A 16,549-nucleotide genomic window follows, 5' to 3' on the forward strand; every position below is an offset into this window, starting at 1 on the left:
TTGAAAATCTCAGAACAGTTCTAATTTGACCATCATAACGATTGCATCTATTGTCTTATTGTCCTCTCTTTAGAGACTGCACTGACTACATTTTTGTAGAAAAAGAATCATGGAGGTGAATAGGTAGTGTGATATCATTTTCACAATTTGAGATAGGATTCGATTGTAACATTCAAACTGTCCAATAGTACTATTTTAATAACAGCTAGCCACATTTGCATGTGACTGAATATATTTGAACGTTTTTTAATTTTATAACAGCAACCTTCAAAAAATTTAGGTATAATTATATGAACACTTTGTAGTGTAAATCACTATTCTTAAATTAATAAATAGACGGTCTAAAATCAATCAACACACATTTTAAATTCAACGAATGGCAACATAAACAATCTCGTGGCCTTATAAATACAGCACCTTTGGGGCAGTCTTACTCCAGATTCAAACACAAGTATTACTCATATATACAAACTCATAAACCTGAGCTCTACATTCCTTTGAAAAAAAGAAGGAAACATGAAGCTATTCGGTCTCATTCTGAGAACTATTATCATCTCGATAATATTTGATCAAGCACCGATCACCACTGAAGCAAGAAAGTTGAGGAAAACAACCGGCCAAGATCATTTCAAAGCTGGATCTACAGATGAGTTTGTGCCTACTTCTCCAGGAAACAGTCCTGGCATGGGACATAAAAAAGGTAATGCAAATGTTGAAGGGCTCCAAGATGACTTCAAGCCCAAGGAAGGAAGAAAAGTTCACAAAACCATAGGTCAAGATCATTTCAAAACCGGAGTTACGGACGATTTCGCACCTACCACTCCAGGAAACAGTCCCGGGATAGGGCATAAGAAAGGACATGCAAATGTTAAAGATAACTTCAAGTCCACGCAAGGAAGAATGCTGCAGAAAACAAAAGGTCAGTATCATTTTAAAACCGGATTGACTGACGATTTTGCACCTACTTCTCCCGGACACAGTCCTGGGATGGGCCACAAGAAAATGAATGCGAATGTTAAAGGGCTCAAAGATAACTTCGCGCCCACGGAAGAAAGAGAAATGCCCAAAACGGACGGTCAATATTATTTCAAAACTGGAACTACGGACGACTTCGCACCTACTACTCCGGGGAACAGTCCAGGCATGGGTCATAAGAAAGGAGATGACTTCAAGCCTACGACACCAGGACATAGCCCCGGAGTTGGTCATGCCGTCAAGAACGATGAGCCTAAAATTTAATAGCTGCTAGTTTCATTTAATACATTACACTACAATATGCATTTTTGAAATTATTTTATAATATATACACATTTGTAATATTTAATGATGGATTCATAATTCCAAATCATGAATAAACTAGGGATATTTTTATTTCGACTTATAAATAATAAAAAATGTTTTGTAACATCTGAAGCTCTTGATGTTGTATGAGTTTGGGTGTTGATATTATTATTTGGTATGACTGTTTAATCGTGCTTGTTATATCTTAATGGTGGTAAGGAATAATATTTGTCATTAGGGCTGGGCGTTCGACCAATTTGAGTTCACATTTTGGGTTTAGTTTTGGTAGGTTCCATTTGAACACATATGTTTGGGTCGAATTTGATTAATAATAATTCAGGTTCGAATAGTTTTTATAAATTTTTAAGACCTATTCTAGATCCGAATTCATTTGGTTTTGGTTAATAATAGTTCAGTCATATATTTTAACATATCACATCAAAAGAAACATGAAGTTGAATATTGTAGTTACTTATTGACGTTATGATACTATTCTGGCTACTGCTCGGATATTCCCGAGTTTGTATTTTTTTTCAGGTTTTTGGGTATCCGCCGCTTCAATTCAGATTTGAGTAAAACTCATAACCTAAAATACCTCTTTAGATGATCCGTTAAGATACTTTTACATATCATATCAGATACCGATCATGTATTTATATAATCCGAAATACGTAAGAACGAGTACTGCTGATTGCAAAGATATTCTGAAGTATTTAAATTGTAGAAGATATTTAGTATGTCCGTATTTGTTTCAATAGGGTTAAACAAAGTTAGAATAAATGGAAGGTCTACAGATTTCCAAATTGGGGAAACAAACAGCTATGAGCTATTTGGCGCTTTTCATTATTTAAAACATTTTTGGTTTTAAGAAAACAACTAGATTTTGATCCTCCCTTCAAAGGGTGGGTATATTTTTGTTTTACATTTTTTATAGAAATTTTAATTTCATGTTTGTGTATTCTTTGTAAATCATATTTGTGTTTTCTGTGATCATATTTGTGTAAATATTACTTTTTAAAAAATTCAGTAAAAAATTTTGATAGTTATATTGAATTTGTGATTTTTCATAACTATAAATACTTCTATCATAGTCATTTCATATATTAATTGTACTTTATTTGTAACAGCTATAAATTTTTATTTTTCTTAAATAACAAAGTAATATTATTTTTGATCCACGTTTTCAAAGTGCAAATTTATTTGCCGAAACAAATTAAATTTATTGAATATAAATTTATATTTCTGACTATTTATTTACATTTAAATGTTACAAAGAAAGCATTATATATGTGAATATTATAATAGGTTTAACGTTTTAATAAAAATAATTTTGATGATGAAATATATAATCAGGTTTAAATAAAATCAGAATATTGTGGTATTTATTAGCATTTTGAATTATTCACGCAATTAAATATTCGTACTCGAAAAACCAATATAGAATCTATCCCATAAGTCTAGGCCTCGAATCTGATTAAATTGGACCTATATATTAAAATATTAATTTATTATATTTATCCAAATTTTGCTAAATTTAATTTATGATATAGTTTTAGTATATTTTCATATATGATATGAATCCACGGCACCAGTGGTAAATCTAGTGATCTACATTGAATTCAGCTTAGATTTTGAATTAAATTATGAAATTTCTATTTAGAAATCTCATACGATTAAAAATCCATCAAATTTTCATTTATCCGTGATTTTGTAATGGTGGACCCGAAAAATTGAGATAAATTTAATTATCTTTTAATTATTTAATTTCATGATAATTATTATTTATCGGAAAAATCCTAATTTTGTAGATATATTAGTTAAATAAATTTGTATTTCATGAATTGAAATAAAAATCTAATTATTTTTATTTTATATTAACTTTTTCAATGGTAAATAATATTATATTAATTATTTATTTTATTAAAAGGTCAGGGTTAGTAAATATAAAGCATAAAATTAGATTTTAAATATTAGTAGTCATAATAGTAAGAATAAAGGTGGTTATTAATTTGGATTAATTAATGTATTATTGTTGATTAATAACATATATTTTCGGTAACAAAATGTGCATATATTTTCAAAAAAAAGTGCTGTAATCATTATACATATTTAAATCAACATATATCAATAATTTATTTGTACATTTTCATAAATGTTGCAGTTATGGATCCTAGAATATAGGAATTAAAGGAAAATAATTATAAAATATTTGGTTTTTTTTAGTAAGCCCCGACCATTATGGAGTTAAAAGGTGGTTACAAAATATTTATTTAGATTCAGTTATAGAATATATGATTTTTTTATTGTGGAAAAAATAATTGTTGGACATAACCACATATCAATTGGATATATTGAAAAATTAATAATATTGATACAGTGAGGCAGCTATCATTATTTAAACATTTTTGGTTTTAAGAAAACAACACACTGAGGCCCAGTGGCGGAGCCAGGATATAATTTTGTAGTGGGAGCAAATATAATTTTATCTCTAAAACCAGTGGGGACATGATGAAAATATATAACCAAATTATTAGATTTTAATTAAACACTAGATTCTGACCCGCGCTTTTGAAGCGCAGGATATTTTACGATGAAAAATTTCACTAATAATTTAACAAATATTTTGGTAATTTTTAAAGAGTGTGTATTTAAAATATTTTTGCATTTAAATCAGTATTTTTAAATTCAACCCGATTGTGATTATACCGGTTAATCCGGAGATCTGACAATTCAATTTATGTTTCTAAAATATTCATATTAAAAAATCACTAAAACCCGAGACTAACCGATTGAACTGATGGATGACCGATATGTAATCTAATTGGATTTAAATTGTAATAGTTTCATAATTTGTAATCTTATAATCAAAATTTTAAAGTTCACTATTTTGCAATTTATGAAATTATGACGTTTCTACAAAAATTTAAAGAAAAAATGATAGATATAAAATAATTAAGATTAATTATTGTATTATTTGGAAACATTGATAGTAGTATAAAAAATATATTGTTTGGAAACACTAATAGTAGTATAAAGAAATAAGTATATTATTTGGAAACGTTGATAGTAGTATAAAGAAATAAGTATATTGTTTGGAAACATGAATAGTAGTATAAAGAAAAGAACATTAGTGCTTTAATGTATGTTTAACTATAAAGTATAAATGTGTATTTAATTTAAAAACTTACAAAACAAATGTTAGATCCAACAGAATGTTTCTGTTTTAATAAGATAGATTCAGCTAAATAAATAAAAAATGTCACATGACCTCCTTATCTATAACACAGCTCCGCCCCTGCTGAGGCCTAACTAATTTCTACAACTTTCAGTTGTTTTGTTAATTTGTTTGCTGTGGCTCAGAAGTTGGTGCATCCTATCAATACTTGTACATATAAAACATTTTTGTTTTTATTTAGTGATCTTCTAAACAATGAAATTATGAAAATAATCAGTTTTTTTCATTAGCCAAAGAGTGAATGTGTCAACAAAAGAACTTTTTTACTAGAGTCAATAAATTATCAGACGATTAATCAGTAATGACCCCATGCAACCTCACAGGGTTTTATTTTACTCTTAAATTAATCATTATTTAACAAGTTTTTTTTTGCTTAATCATTATTTAACAAGTTGGTGGTCTATTAAAGTGTTTGTACAGGAACCTCACTATGGAGATCTGATAAAAGACATCTTGAAAAAGTATCATAATTATAAGGCTATAAGTATAATAATGTAAAACAAAAAATTTAAAGTAGCATATCATTATTGTAAACCATGTTCGTGTAGTGCACCAAGAAGCCTAATTAGGATTCGTACACATATACGAATATTCTTCTTATTTTGACGGCTGTTGTTAATTTGGTCGCTAAAGACAAAGAGTAACAACAACAAAAACATAATGACGCCGTGTGTTTTGTCATATGGACGTTTGGCAAGTGAATGCTATAAACAAATTAACCTACTTTCTTTTCTTTTCTCTATTTCTCTTCTTTTTTTTCTTGAAAAATGGTTTGTTGTTATTAGGCCTGGGCACGGATCGGATATTCGGGTTTTTGAAGGTATTTGTGATTTGCTTCGAATGTTACGGATATCTGATTTTTCGATTTGCTTTGCTTCGGAAAAATACGGATATTCGGAAAAACGGATATCCGGAAAATAAATAGATATTTGCGGATATTCGCGGATACTTACGGATCTCTCATTTATTTTGATTAATACAAATAATCTTAAAAATTTGATACAAATTTGTTTTGTAAAATATATTTTTTTGCATGATATAAAAGATAAAAATTAAAAAAAGCAATGAATCTTCATATTTTGTAAATTTTTAAACTTAGTTAAAATTATAATAACACAAAACTTAAAAAAAAATTATAATTATCGTAAATATTTTCTCTTCCTTTTATGTAATACTTTTATATAAGTAATAATATGAATAGAATCTATCAAATAATATATTAGAATAATAATTATATAATTTTATACATTTAAAACTTTAAATATAATCAAAATATACATGTATTTATATATTGACGGATCGGATCGGATATTCGCTTCCCAAAATTTTAATATTTGTGATTTGCTTCGATTTTGACGGATATTGAATTTTAGTATTTGCTTTGCTTCGAAAGCTTACGGATATTCGGAATTTTCGAATCGAATAGCAACGGATAACGAATCGAATCAAATTTAACGGATAAAATGCCCAGCCCTAGTTGTTATTTCTCTTCTCTTTTTTTTCTGAATAAATACGTACTTGGCTATCATTTCCGGATACTCGAATGAATATCTGACAAATTAAAACCATCTTGATAAAGAGGACAGCTCTATTAAAAATTTCAACCAATTTGTGAATGTTTTTTATAATATTAATCAATAGATGAGTGACATGTGCTAAACCATGGATAGTTTTTATAACTTTTTAAGACCTATTCTAGATACGAATTCATTTCGGTTTTGGTTAATAATAATTCAGGCATATAGTTTTACATATCACATCAAAATAAACATGAAGTTGAATATTGTAGTTACTCTTTCTCAAGAAAAAGACAAAAGACTTTTTCAAAAAAAAAAAAAAAAGACAAAAGACATGTGCTAAACCAGTTTCTCAAAAAACTACTAGAGTATCTTAAACAAGAAAATATTCTTTTAAACATTTTTCATCATTTTGCTCAACTGGCGTTAAAGTTTTGTACATCCTCTATTTGTTCCCGTTTTACTTATGTAATGAAGTGTCAACAATGAGTTGCATTTTAGGTAACGACATTAGATTTGTGTTCGAAAATTTTCTGTATGCAGCCTTTGTTTTTGCTTGTATCTCCAAAGTCCATAATACTACTCGTCAACACATGCTCGGACATTGATCTTGTCGGACGAGACAATATCTTGATTTTTGGATAGTAAGATTGATCGCCGTTCTAATCCTCGGCTACATGTAGCTTAGCCGGTGTATTAGTTGACCACCAAAAGAAAAGTGCACTAAAGTCACTAGTTTGAACACCCAAAGGAAGTTAACTTGCTCAACCAAAAACAAAAGGTAATAAAAATGCCTGGTGGACAAATTAATAGTAACGTTAAAAAGTGTACAAGAAAAAAGAAGTGATACAAATCGAATCAATATACAGACAAACAAAACGAAATTAAATCCACAAAATCGAATGTTGTTGCATAATAACCAGTTTGAAACTTAAACAATGTTAATTAAAACCAACCATAAATCATTCACGTCCATAACATTTAGCCAAACGGTGTGGATACAGGTGCAGGTCCAGCGAGTGCATCAGAACGTTTAATACTTCCCATACCGCAAATGATACAACCCGGCGACGAAAGAGCAGCGAACTTTGCGCCACAGAGATCGCAAACATCGTACCCAATGGTCGACAACCTGCTGAGGGTAGCTGAGCATAACTGAGAAGGATCTTCAAGCGGGTCGATGGATTTGTTCGATGTGCCTCTTTGGACACAGAGATCAACTAGTCCTCTCAATTCTTCTTGCTTGCTCGCTGGTGCCTTTGAGAGAAGCAGTTCCAACATCTGCTTGGAGTAGCCATAGTTTTGAACTTCCATGTTTCGTTTGATTGCAGTGCGTATGCAGTTTATGCGGTGCTTTGCAAGTAGTGGCAGTGAAGCTAGATGCCTTGAGAGTCTTGCCATTTCGTCCTTTGCGCTTAATGCACTCGCGCCTTGGACTCTTTGTAGCCTCAAGATTTCCTGCACGTGGGAGAGAAGCATTGTCATATTTGGTTAAAAAAACTAACAAAGAGAGAATATATATATACGAATAATTAGTTACCCGGAGGAGAGTAACGGCTATCTTGTACTGAGCACAGATTGTGGCTTGAGCTTTGATATCAGCCCCACGTGATTGATCCTTAGCAAGAGCCAAGAATGCTTCGTCGAAGCAAGACAGTGCATCTGGAAGCTGGTTTTGTTCAAGATGAGCAAGACCAGTCTTGAAACAAATCGGAGCTGCTGCTCCACGTGGAACCTGAGGAGAGTAATGATCATAGATGGGGACAAGCAAAAGTGAGATTTTATGCACTTTTATATTGGAAGTTCAATTGGCATGCAAACATAGGAGGAAATAATATAGCAGACTCACCTGTCCAGGACGAACTGAAGCAGGAGGAGACGTAGGCTGCCCAGGAGGCTTTCCAGAATCTGTATTTGGAACTCCAAGAACGCTAAGATCAAGAGGTTGCGAATAAGCTGGAACCTGTGGTGCTCCCTGAGTCTGCCCAGGAAGCTGTGGTGTCCCCTGAGTCTGACCAGGAAACTGTGGAGGAACACCACCGTCAGGGAGTCCAACGTTCTGGTACGGAGGACCAGGTTGTTGAGTTGTCGGAGGAACGCCACCTCCGGGAAGACCAATATCAGGCTGAGTAGTATTGTTCGCTTGATTTGGAGCATTCTTTGCAGCTTGAGCGATTTGGTCCATTTTCGAAAGATAAGTGCCAGCAGGGAGCAATGTCTTGGCAACCTCAACAGATGGGATTGTGTTTTGGAAAAAGTCTTCAGGTATGGGTCCAGCTACCATACCAGTACCAGATGGAGCTGGTTGGGAAACTGGCTGAGGAGGCTGAGTCCATGAGCTCATTGCGAAAGGATCAACAGGAGCAGATGCAGAAACCGGAGCAGTTGTTGAGGGAGAAGGCTGGCTTAACATCTCACCCAAATCTTGGGATCCAGCACTAGTTGATCTTGTTCTATTCATTGGTAGGCCTAGCCCATCTCCGAGTTTAAACGTTCTAGTAGCTTCTTTAAGCTTATTGACGTCCACAGTGGTAGATGCTGGCTTTTCTCGTATTCTAATTTGCAGCTTCTTAGTTTTTGGTACACCTTCCTCGTCACTGCTGCTGCCATCACCAGCAGCCCCGTACATTGTTTTCTTGAATTCCTCAGCAGCCTTTGCCTGTTCATCAGCCACATTTTGTTTCCCGAGAGATTCCAGACCCATTAAGGAACTGGACTCACCAGCAGGAAGTGCCAACGGTTTATCCGATAGAGGTTTACCCAAGGAACTAAGAAGCCCTCCAGGTTTAGAAACTAAGCTGTCTTCTTTAATCTCCACCACATTAACTCTGCCTTTGACGCAACCCAAATAGACACCGATATGATCAGCTACTATTGAGGGTATGGTTCCATCATCACTCTTCATGTATGGCATTACTTCCCCAGCTAGCTCCCATTGAGGTATGCTCTTCATGTCGGTTGGAGTCTTTATATCCCAGTTGCCACCACCCCATTCTGGTCCTTTTGGAACCATACTCTCAGCTGCGAAATTAGCAAAAATCCCCTGGGTCCATCCTGTAGACCGTACTCGTAAAATCCTTTCACAATATCGCCTCAGCTCAGGATCTCCGCTTTCTTCTTCCAATTTCTGGGCAAGACGCCGCATAGCACTGGGGTTCAGGTGGCATATGAAAAGATCTAGCAGGCTCTCGTAGTCACCTATTACTTCGAAAGTTTCCTTTGCATAATCAAACTGACCATATCTACAGTACAAAATGTCGGAAGCAGTTAGATGCTTGAACCTTGCCAAAAACATTTCTATAAGAAACTAGAGCAGAGTAGTAATTTACTGATTAGGATCAAGAAGTATTTTATCCAAGTTCCAACTAACTATAGATAGTAACTACTGAGATCAACTTTTCAAGGTCCAGTTCAAGATGCATGAAAACTCCCTCCTCACATATTAGTTCTAAAACAAATAGGATTAAATAAACAAACCGTACAACAATAACTAACTATATATGTAATCAGAGACTCAGATGTTATATATGCCCTGCAACCAAGTTTACTTACTTGATACAGGCATATCCAAGCTGCCGGAATCTCTGGAATAAAAGAGATGTTGGAGGACATTTTGGATAGTCTCTTGAACGCAAGAACTCGTCCTTTAATACTGACAAAGCGGTGGAGAACCGAAGAGCCTTGATTGCATATGTACAACGTAATACCTAAATTTTGTTCGAAACCATTTAGTAAACGAGATAACTTCCAGAAGAGGATTCCGTCACAGTTTTCAATAAATTCGACTCACCTGGTTGAACTGCGGGCCTGCTTGAGCTAGTGACACAGCAAGATCTCCACATACTGGAGGGCTACTAGCAAGAATATCAAGAGATCTTGGAGTAATTCGCAAACTATCAAATCTGCAATCAATATATCAAACAAAATAAGAAAACTAATATAGTTAGGAGGATGCATCCTGCATACCTATAACAAAAATTCAAACGTGTAAGAGAAAGAAAAAGGACAGCAAGAAAACCTTGTTGTTATTTGATACAATATTTCAGAGAGGTCCAGTTTCTGCTGAAACGTCTGTTGCATTGTCGAAAATCCAATTAAAAGTGGTTCAAGTAGCCCAACAAGACAGCTCTTGATTTCAATCCCTTTTTTCTGCTTCGGACTTATATCAGTGGGATTAGCGAGCAAAAGGCGGTCATTCAGAGCACCAACCAGGGCTGCGGTGAAGAGAATAAATGTACGAGAATGAAATACAGTAAGTTTACAGTAAGCCTTTAATGAAACAAGATCTGCTTACCTGAGTATGGTGTACTTATAGAAAGAATGGTCCTCACTTTCCCATCCCAGCCAAGCATACACACAGAAGTTGTTGTCGAAAAGAGTAGGGCAGGCCCGATCCATAGAAGAGATCTAAAGTTCGTTGAAGTTAAGGTTTTTCTCAACAATCAATGAGCACATATTCAAATAGTGTTAAACATAATGCACGTCATTCAAATAAAAGAAAGGTAACTAGTTTAATCAGGATATTGATGGTAGGCCTCTATCATATTTTGTCGAACTGCTTGCCAATATATCAAAATCCGCAGACACCATCAGCACCCTTTGGGTTGTTAATACCCCTGCGACATATCCTCTGGGTGTTTCTTGCCATTGAACCTGTAATTTAAAAAAAATTCTACATAAATACAAAAGTTGATTGACCATAATTTCAGAAACAAGTATATCACTGATCGTTGAAGAGTAAATCAATTTATAACAGTACCGAACAGCTAACACCAAACATCACGACTCATTTTCATTTCAAGAGAGAACAGGCTAGTTGCAAACCACATGAAGAGGTAAAGGAGAAAAACGACTGCACTAATTGAGCTGATCACAGAAACAGAAATTCTCCTCCAAAATATCGGTAAACAGTACTGAGTTATAAAAGATGTTGCAGTAGCGCCTGTACCAGATATCAGCATGTCATTCATGTTTTGTAGGGAATTCCATACCTGAAGAGCAATTTCATGTTTCTTCAACCTGATTGATTTTCGTCCTTCGCCTTGTGTTGAAATATAATGACCATCTGAAGCTGAGAGACGGTAGCCTTGAAACAGCTTTGCCAGCCCAATTTGGGTTCCATTACAAGCAAACATCAGAGTGGACTCTGTAATTAAAACTGGCATCAGTTAGCGCGGCCATACTCCAAATGATAAGTAATTTTCAAGTGTGAGATTTTCTGATGCAACACCTATCGGTGTGGAAAAAACACGATCAACTTCTGTCTCAAACAAAAATTGTTGAGGACCCTGAATTGCAGAAGGATTCTCCTCCTTGGTTTGGTTCTCTTCAGATAACAAATTCTTCTCATTCTCTTCGATTGTGGTAAGTTTTGGGAGGATGTACATAGACAGCCCTGTCTTATCCTCGTCGAGAATTACAAACTGATCATCATTTGGGCCGACAAAGGCAGCATCACAACCTGCAGAGAAAAAAATATAGCTTTAAGACAGTCCTTAGAAACATCGGAAGAAAAAAAGGATGAACGCCTAATTGTAACCTAGCATTCTTTTCAAGTTAACAGATCATTTCCGTAGGGTAAATGGCATTAAACGCTATCATCAATTTCCCAGCGGAATGAGCACCAACTGGTCTATAGGATACATTGTACACCTGGTATAGTTAGCTGATCGGATGCAGATGATACCATTTAATGTTCTCAAAAAATAAATAAAAATCCGAGACGGGAAAATTAGTTCTCTACAGACAGATAGCAAGGGGATCCAATAATCAGACGAACCTTTAGCAGTGCTTCCTTTACTGTTAGGCAGCTGAGAACCTGTATTTTCCCAGTAAAGCACAACTTCATTTGTAGCACCACTGAATTCATAGACAACCAGAAAGAGGTGCCTTTTACGACTGTAAACAATTTGTTTCGAGTGATATTCTACATTTCCGGGAATCTGAAAAAAAAAAAGTAAGTTAGAAAAAACATAGATAAATTGAAATCACATAATATCAGATATTACCGATGTGTACAGCTTCTTGTAGATGCTGTCCGTTCCAGAACAGAGATTGTGTGCCATGAGGTTAAGGCCCTCGATATAAAAGGCCCTCATAGGATAATGAAGGACCCTATTTGGCTTGTTGAAGAAATTCAGCTCCAAATGGAATGGCTGCCAAAGAATTCGATCAGTCAGGCATAAATCAACTACTACAGAAAACAAGTTCAAAACAGCAGTTACATACCTGGCAAACAGGAATGTCTTTTAGTTGATCCTTTGTATCCATGACGGTAATAAGGGGTAACCTTGATATGGGAGCAGTTTTGGCATGACCCTCCATAAAATGCTGTATCGATTACGTGACGGATTTAGCTAAAAATGGTTCCAAATAATGAACAAAAATAATTTGTAAACAAAAAGTTCAAGCAGCCATACACTATACAGGAATGCCTTCCGTGCAATATCTGATATTGTTAGCTGATTTTGGCTGCAGAAAAGTAACAGAAGAAAATGTGAAGCGGATGAAATATAAAAGACTTGAGTCATTTGAAACGGGACTCGCGGTATGTTCCAAGCATATTCTACTAAACTTTCAAGAAAATCTCCAACACTGATTGCATAAGGTAATATCCACTTACCCCTTGTGATGTTGCTCTTGTAGCAGAGCTTGGAGTTGATGCTCGGCTAAAATTCCAGAGGAACCCATAGATGAAAGCTTTTCCTTTAGAACAGAAGCTGTTAACCACCTCAAATGTTAGAAAGCATGATGTATACCGAACAATTATGGACGAGCCTACAGCCCTTGTTATCATCCTAGGATTAGTGACTCCTCAAGAGACACATACGTAAAGCTTAAGAAGAGTATTACAGGTTATGAACAAATAAAATTAAGGCTCAATCACCTGACGATCCCCTAGCACTTTGCAGAACTGCAAAGAGCTGCTTTCTTCCTTCCCTGGTCTGAGCTGCTCGATTTTGAGTGTTCTCATTACCCGCCATGTTCTGCATAGAAAACTAGTATGTCAAGAGACAGAAGCCACACTTCTACCTAACCAAGGACTGACAGTACGAAATTAGGACGTAAAATGAATGTTCTTAACTGCAAAAATCAAAGCTGCTAAGTTCAGCTTTGTATGAACTTCTAAAGTTTTGATTCGTGGTAAAGGGTAAACAGCTTCCCCACCCTGTTGAGAGAGAATTCGAGGAATGTCTATTGATTCCATAGCTGCAACAAAAAAAAAGAAGGGATAGTGCTACACTGCATAAACACAGCTTCCAAACCAAATCATAGGAAAATCCATTGTATGTGGATCCACTTTAGGCTTACCGGCAGGCTCAAAAAAGTTAGTTTGTGTCGAAGGCCTGTTAGGATTTATTATAACTCGAGTCTTCCACGCTTGAAGAGAACCATCCTTGGACACAGTGACAAGTACCCGCAACATAGGAAGCCAAGAAATAGAGGTGATGGGTTGCGAACCCACTTGCGTACTGCAGTGATACAAAAAGAAAGAAAGAACAGAGATGAATAACGAGGGAAACAAGTGATAGGAATCCAATGAGCAAGCTGACAGGAAGCTGAAAGCAAAAGATCACTTACATTCCAATCATATTGGGTCTTTCAGTTGAAACATCCCAGGCTAAAAGTGTACCCCTCCTATCTCCAACAAAAATCCATTCTAGTGTCGGGTGAAAAGCAAATGCACTGGCACCGATGAGTTTAATAGTATTATCCACTGCAAGGATAACAAAGGTCTCTTGTAAGTGATAGCTAATCCCCATGAAGAAAGAAAATGAGAAACGAGGAGATCCTCGTCATATACTCACGCTGTAGTGTATAATGAACAGCATAAGTATGAATGTTGTAGGCTCGAATCAACCCCTCTGCATACGCTACATACTGAAAAGACACAATATTTAAGAAAATCAAGTAACAACCAGATTCCACACAAACATAAAACCTGGATGCTGTAACATACCAGGACAGGAAGTCGAGGATGGCAAGCAATGTTCACAATAGGTTTCTTCAGGTCTGTCTTAATTTTCGTCGGAGCTCTTCCACCTTCAACAGTTCCAACAACTACAGCAAAGAACCATATGAAAAAAAATATAAGCAAAAGAAAAAAAACACCACAGGCTGGAGTCATGAACTGAGAAGACAAACCTGTGACACTCATTCTTTTGGGGAACCCAAAAAAGACAACAGGCTGGAGTGGCGTCACAGCGAGATGAACTTCAGTATCAGAGGAAATGTGCTCACTCCTCTTCTCAGGTGAGTGCAAGACACAAGTCTGCTCCGTTTCAAAGTCACAAGACCTAATCGTACAATCCTAAACAAAAAAAAAAAAAAAACTAAAAACACGAGTCTAACTAAACAGTAGTCTTTTCAGTACTAACATGGAATCTAAAACAGACCTCAAGAATAGCAACGACGGCGTTGCTGCTAGTAGGACTATACAGCATCCTAACAGCTGGAGATCCGATATCAATCGACGCGATCTTACATCCCGTTAACGCATCAAACTCTGATCAAAACCAAATCGGTTGTTCAACATCACAACTCAAAAACCACGAAGAATCATTGCGGGAGATTGATTGTTTGTTTTACCCATTATGTGAGAGCCGACGGCCACAGCGATAACGGCCTGCGTGGGATGAAACGCCGCCGTATGAGGTTGAAGCGGCTTGCTGACACCGCGACCTACGTGGCGCAGATCCAGATGCTGCACCGTTGCCCATTCCATACCTGCTCTCTGTTTTTTCTCCTGAAAGAACAATTCACGATTCAGATCTGAAAATTCAAAAAAAAAAGAAAAAAAATGGGATGATCGTTTGCTACTGTTCGTTTTGGTTTACCTTCTCGTAGATCAGCGTGAGATTATGACTATGAGTTCACTAATCTGCCTCAGATCTGAATGCTCGACATACGAAGATGTGGAGAAGGTTTATAGTGAGATAGAACGGGGAAGATGAGAAAAATCAACAGAAGTTGGTAAAAGGTAAGAGAGGAGGAGGAGGAGGAAGAAGAAGATCGAACCAAAAATGTAAGACATTCGGGTCGGGTTTTCCGGATCTCTCTCTTCTCCGGGTCGGATATTTTCTAATTTCGAAACGACACCATTTTATAAGCGTCCGCAAATAGGGCTTTGTTTAAGCCTGGCAACTATTATAAACGCGCCCTCTATGGGCTTTTACTAAGCCTTAAGATAAAATTTGCAGTTACCAATAACAATAATTGTTTAGCCTACTTCCACTCAGTGGGGGTTTGTTGAACAGTTGAAAAAGAAAGAGTAAAAAATAATGGGTTTGTCTAATGCTTATTTAGATTCAATGGATTGAAAGAATTCAACCGTTGAATTAAAAAAAGTGGACCTCATTTTTACATGTCTCTTTGTTATTAGAATATTTAGATTTTAGATTTTTTTTATCTCAATTAGACTATGTAAAGTGATTTCAACAACACCCTCACCATCATCTTATTTTTTTTCCTCATCATTTTCTTTTTTTTCCACTTAATAATTCAACACCCATTTATTTTTCATACTCTACAATGGTTTGTTTAATAAAATTCAACATCTTACCATACTATTTTTATTGTGTTCAATGTATTTGTTTTTTTGTGGTTATATATATTATAATATTTAAGAGTTACATAAATGACTAAATAAATTTTTATGTTTTATTTTATAATTTTAATAAAAATTGATTATTAAAGACGAGAAATATAGAGAACCGTTTTTCAGTGAAGATAGAAAAAAAATTATGACAGGCTGAAGATAATTTTTCTTTATATGTTCAAATCTAATGAAATAAGTCTCTATTTATAGACAATGAGAAATAATAAATTTTGATATAGTTTTTCTAAAAAATAAATAATTAGATGTATAATAATTGAATCAAATAGTGTAGCAGAGAAAAAAAACTCAAGACAACCAATCAAAAAAAATCACTAACCCCTTTTTTCTTCGGCAAATGAGATCACACCATATCGACAGTCTCTCTCCTCCTCACCCAAATTCAACTGCTTTAATATTTTCAACCAGTTGAATGTCATCTCATTTTAAACGTACAATTAAACAAACCATTGTACCTAGTTAACTGTTGAAATTACTATTTCAACACACCATTGCATATGGTCTTATTCAACAACAATTATTTAGAATTAAACTAATTTATAAATTTATATATCAAGATTCGTATTTTTACACTCTATAACTAGAGATTTAGTTCTAAGTATAAGCTATATTTCCTATTTTTTTGGTTTTACTTAATATTGCTTAGGACTAGGATTAGTGTTTTTCTTTGTTTTACTCTTTCATACTTATAATAATATCGATTATTTTGGTGTTTACTTAGTATTAACTATGAGTAATACTATTATTTTTGATTTTACCTATGAGTTAGTATTCCATATAAGCTATATTTCCTATTTTTTTGGTTTTACTTAATATTGCTTAGGACTAGGACTAGTGTTTTCTTTGTTTTACTCTTTCATACTTATAATATTACCGAACCTTTCGGTATTTAATTAGTAT

At 34.9% G+C, this 16,549-nt stretch overlaps 2 protein-coding genes across 2 annotated transcripts; one reads left to right on the forward strand and one right to left on the reverse strand.

Moving 5' to 3' along the window:
* The first annotated feature begins 440 nt into the window (after positions 1-440).
* Positions 441-1,371, forward strand: LOC108809845 (precursor of CEP9). Its single transcript, XM_018581982.2, has one exon. The coding sequence runs from the start codon at positions 517-519 to the stop codon at positions 1,237-1,239; it is 723 nt and encodes a 240-aa protein (XP_018437484.1). The 5' UTR covers positions 441-516; the 3' UTR covers positions 1,240-1,371.
* Positions 1,372-6,813: 5,442 nt separating this feature from the next.
* LOC108808476 (uncharacterized) lies at positions 6,814-15,106 on the reverse strand. Its single transcript, XM_056986829.1, has 25 exons — positions 14,871-15,106; positions 14,623-14,779; positions 14,430-14,539; positions 14,179-14,344; positions 13,994-14,094; positions 13,842-13,914; positions 13,615-13,750; positions 13,345-13,505; positions 13,118-13,242; positions 12,920-13,019; positions 12,656-12,752; positions 12,453-12,504; positions 12,262-12,363; positions 12,042-12,188; positions 11,813-11,975; positions 11,264-11,494; positions 11,025-11,179; positions 10,558-10,686; positions 10,328-10,445; positions 10,052-10,247; positions 9,824-9,935; positions 9,586-9,740; positions 7,883-9,275; positions 7,574-7,768; positions 6,814-7,491 (listed from the first exon to the last, which is right to left on the reverse strand). Exons 2-25 carry the CDS (start codon positions 14,756-14,758, stop codon positions 7,015-7,017), a joined length of 4,830 nt encoding a protein of 1,609 aa, XP_056842809.1. The 5' UTR covers positions 14,759-14,779; positions 14,871-15,106; the 3' UTR covers positions 6,814-7,014.
* Between the last annotated feature and the right edge of the window lie 1,443 nt (positions 15,107-16,549).

Source organism: Raphanus sativus, chromosome 6, assembly GCF_000801105.2.
Source record: "Raphanus sativus cultivar WK10039 chromosome 6, ASM80110v3, whole genome shotgun sequence".
NCBI lineage: Eukaryota > Viridiplantae > Streptophyta > Magnoliopsida > Brassicales > Brassicaceae > Raphanus > Raphanus sativus.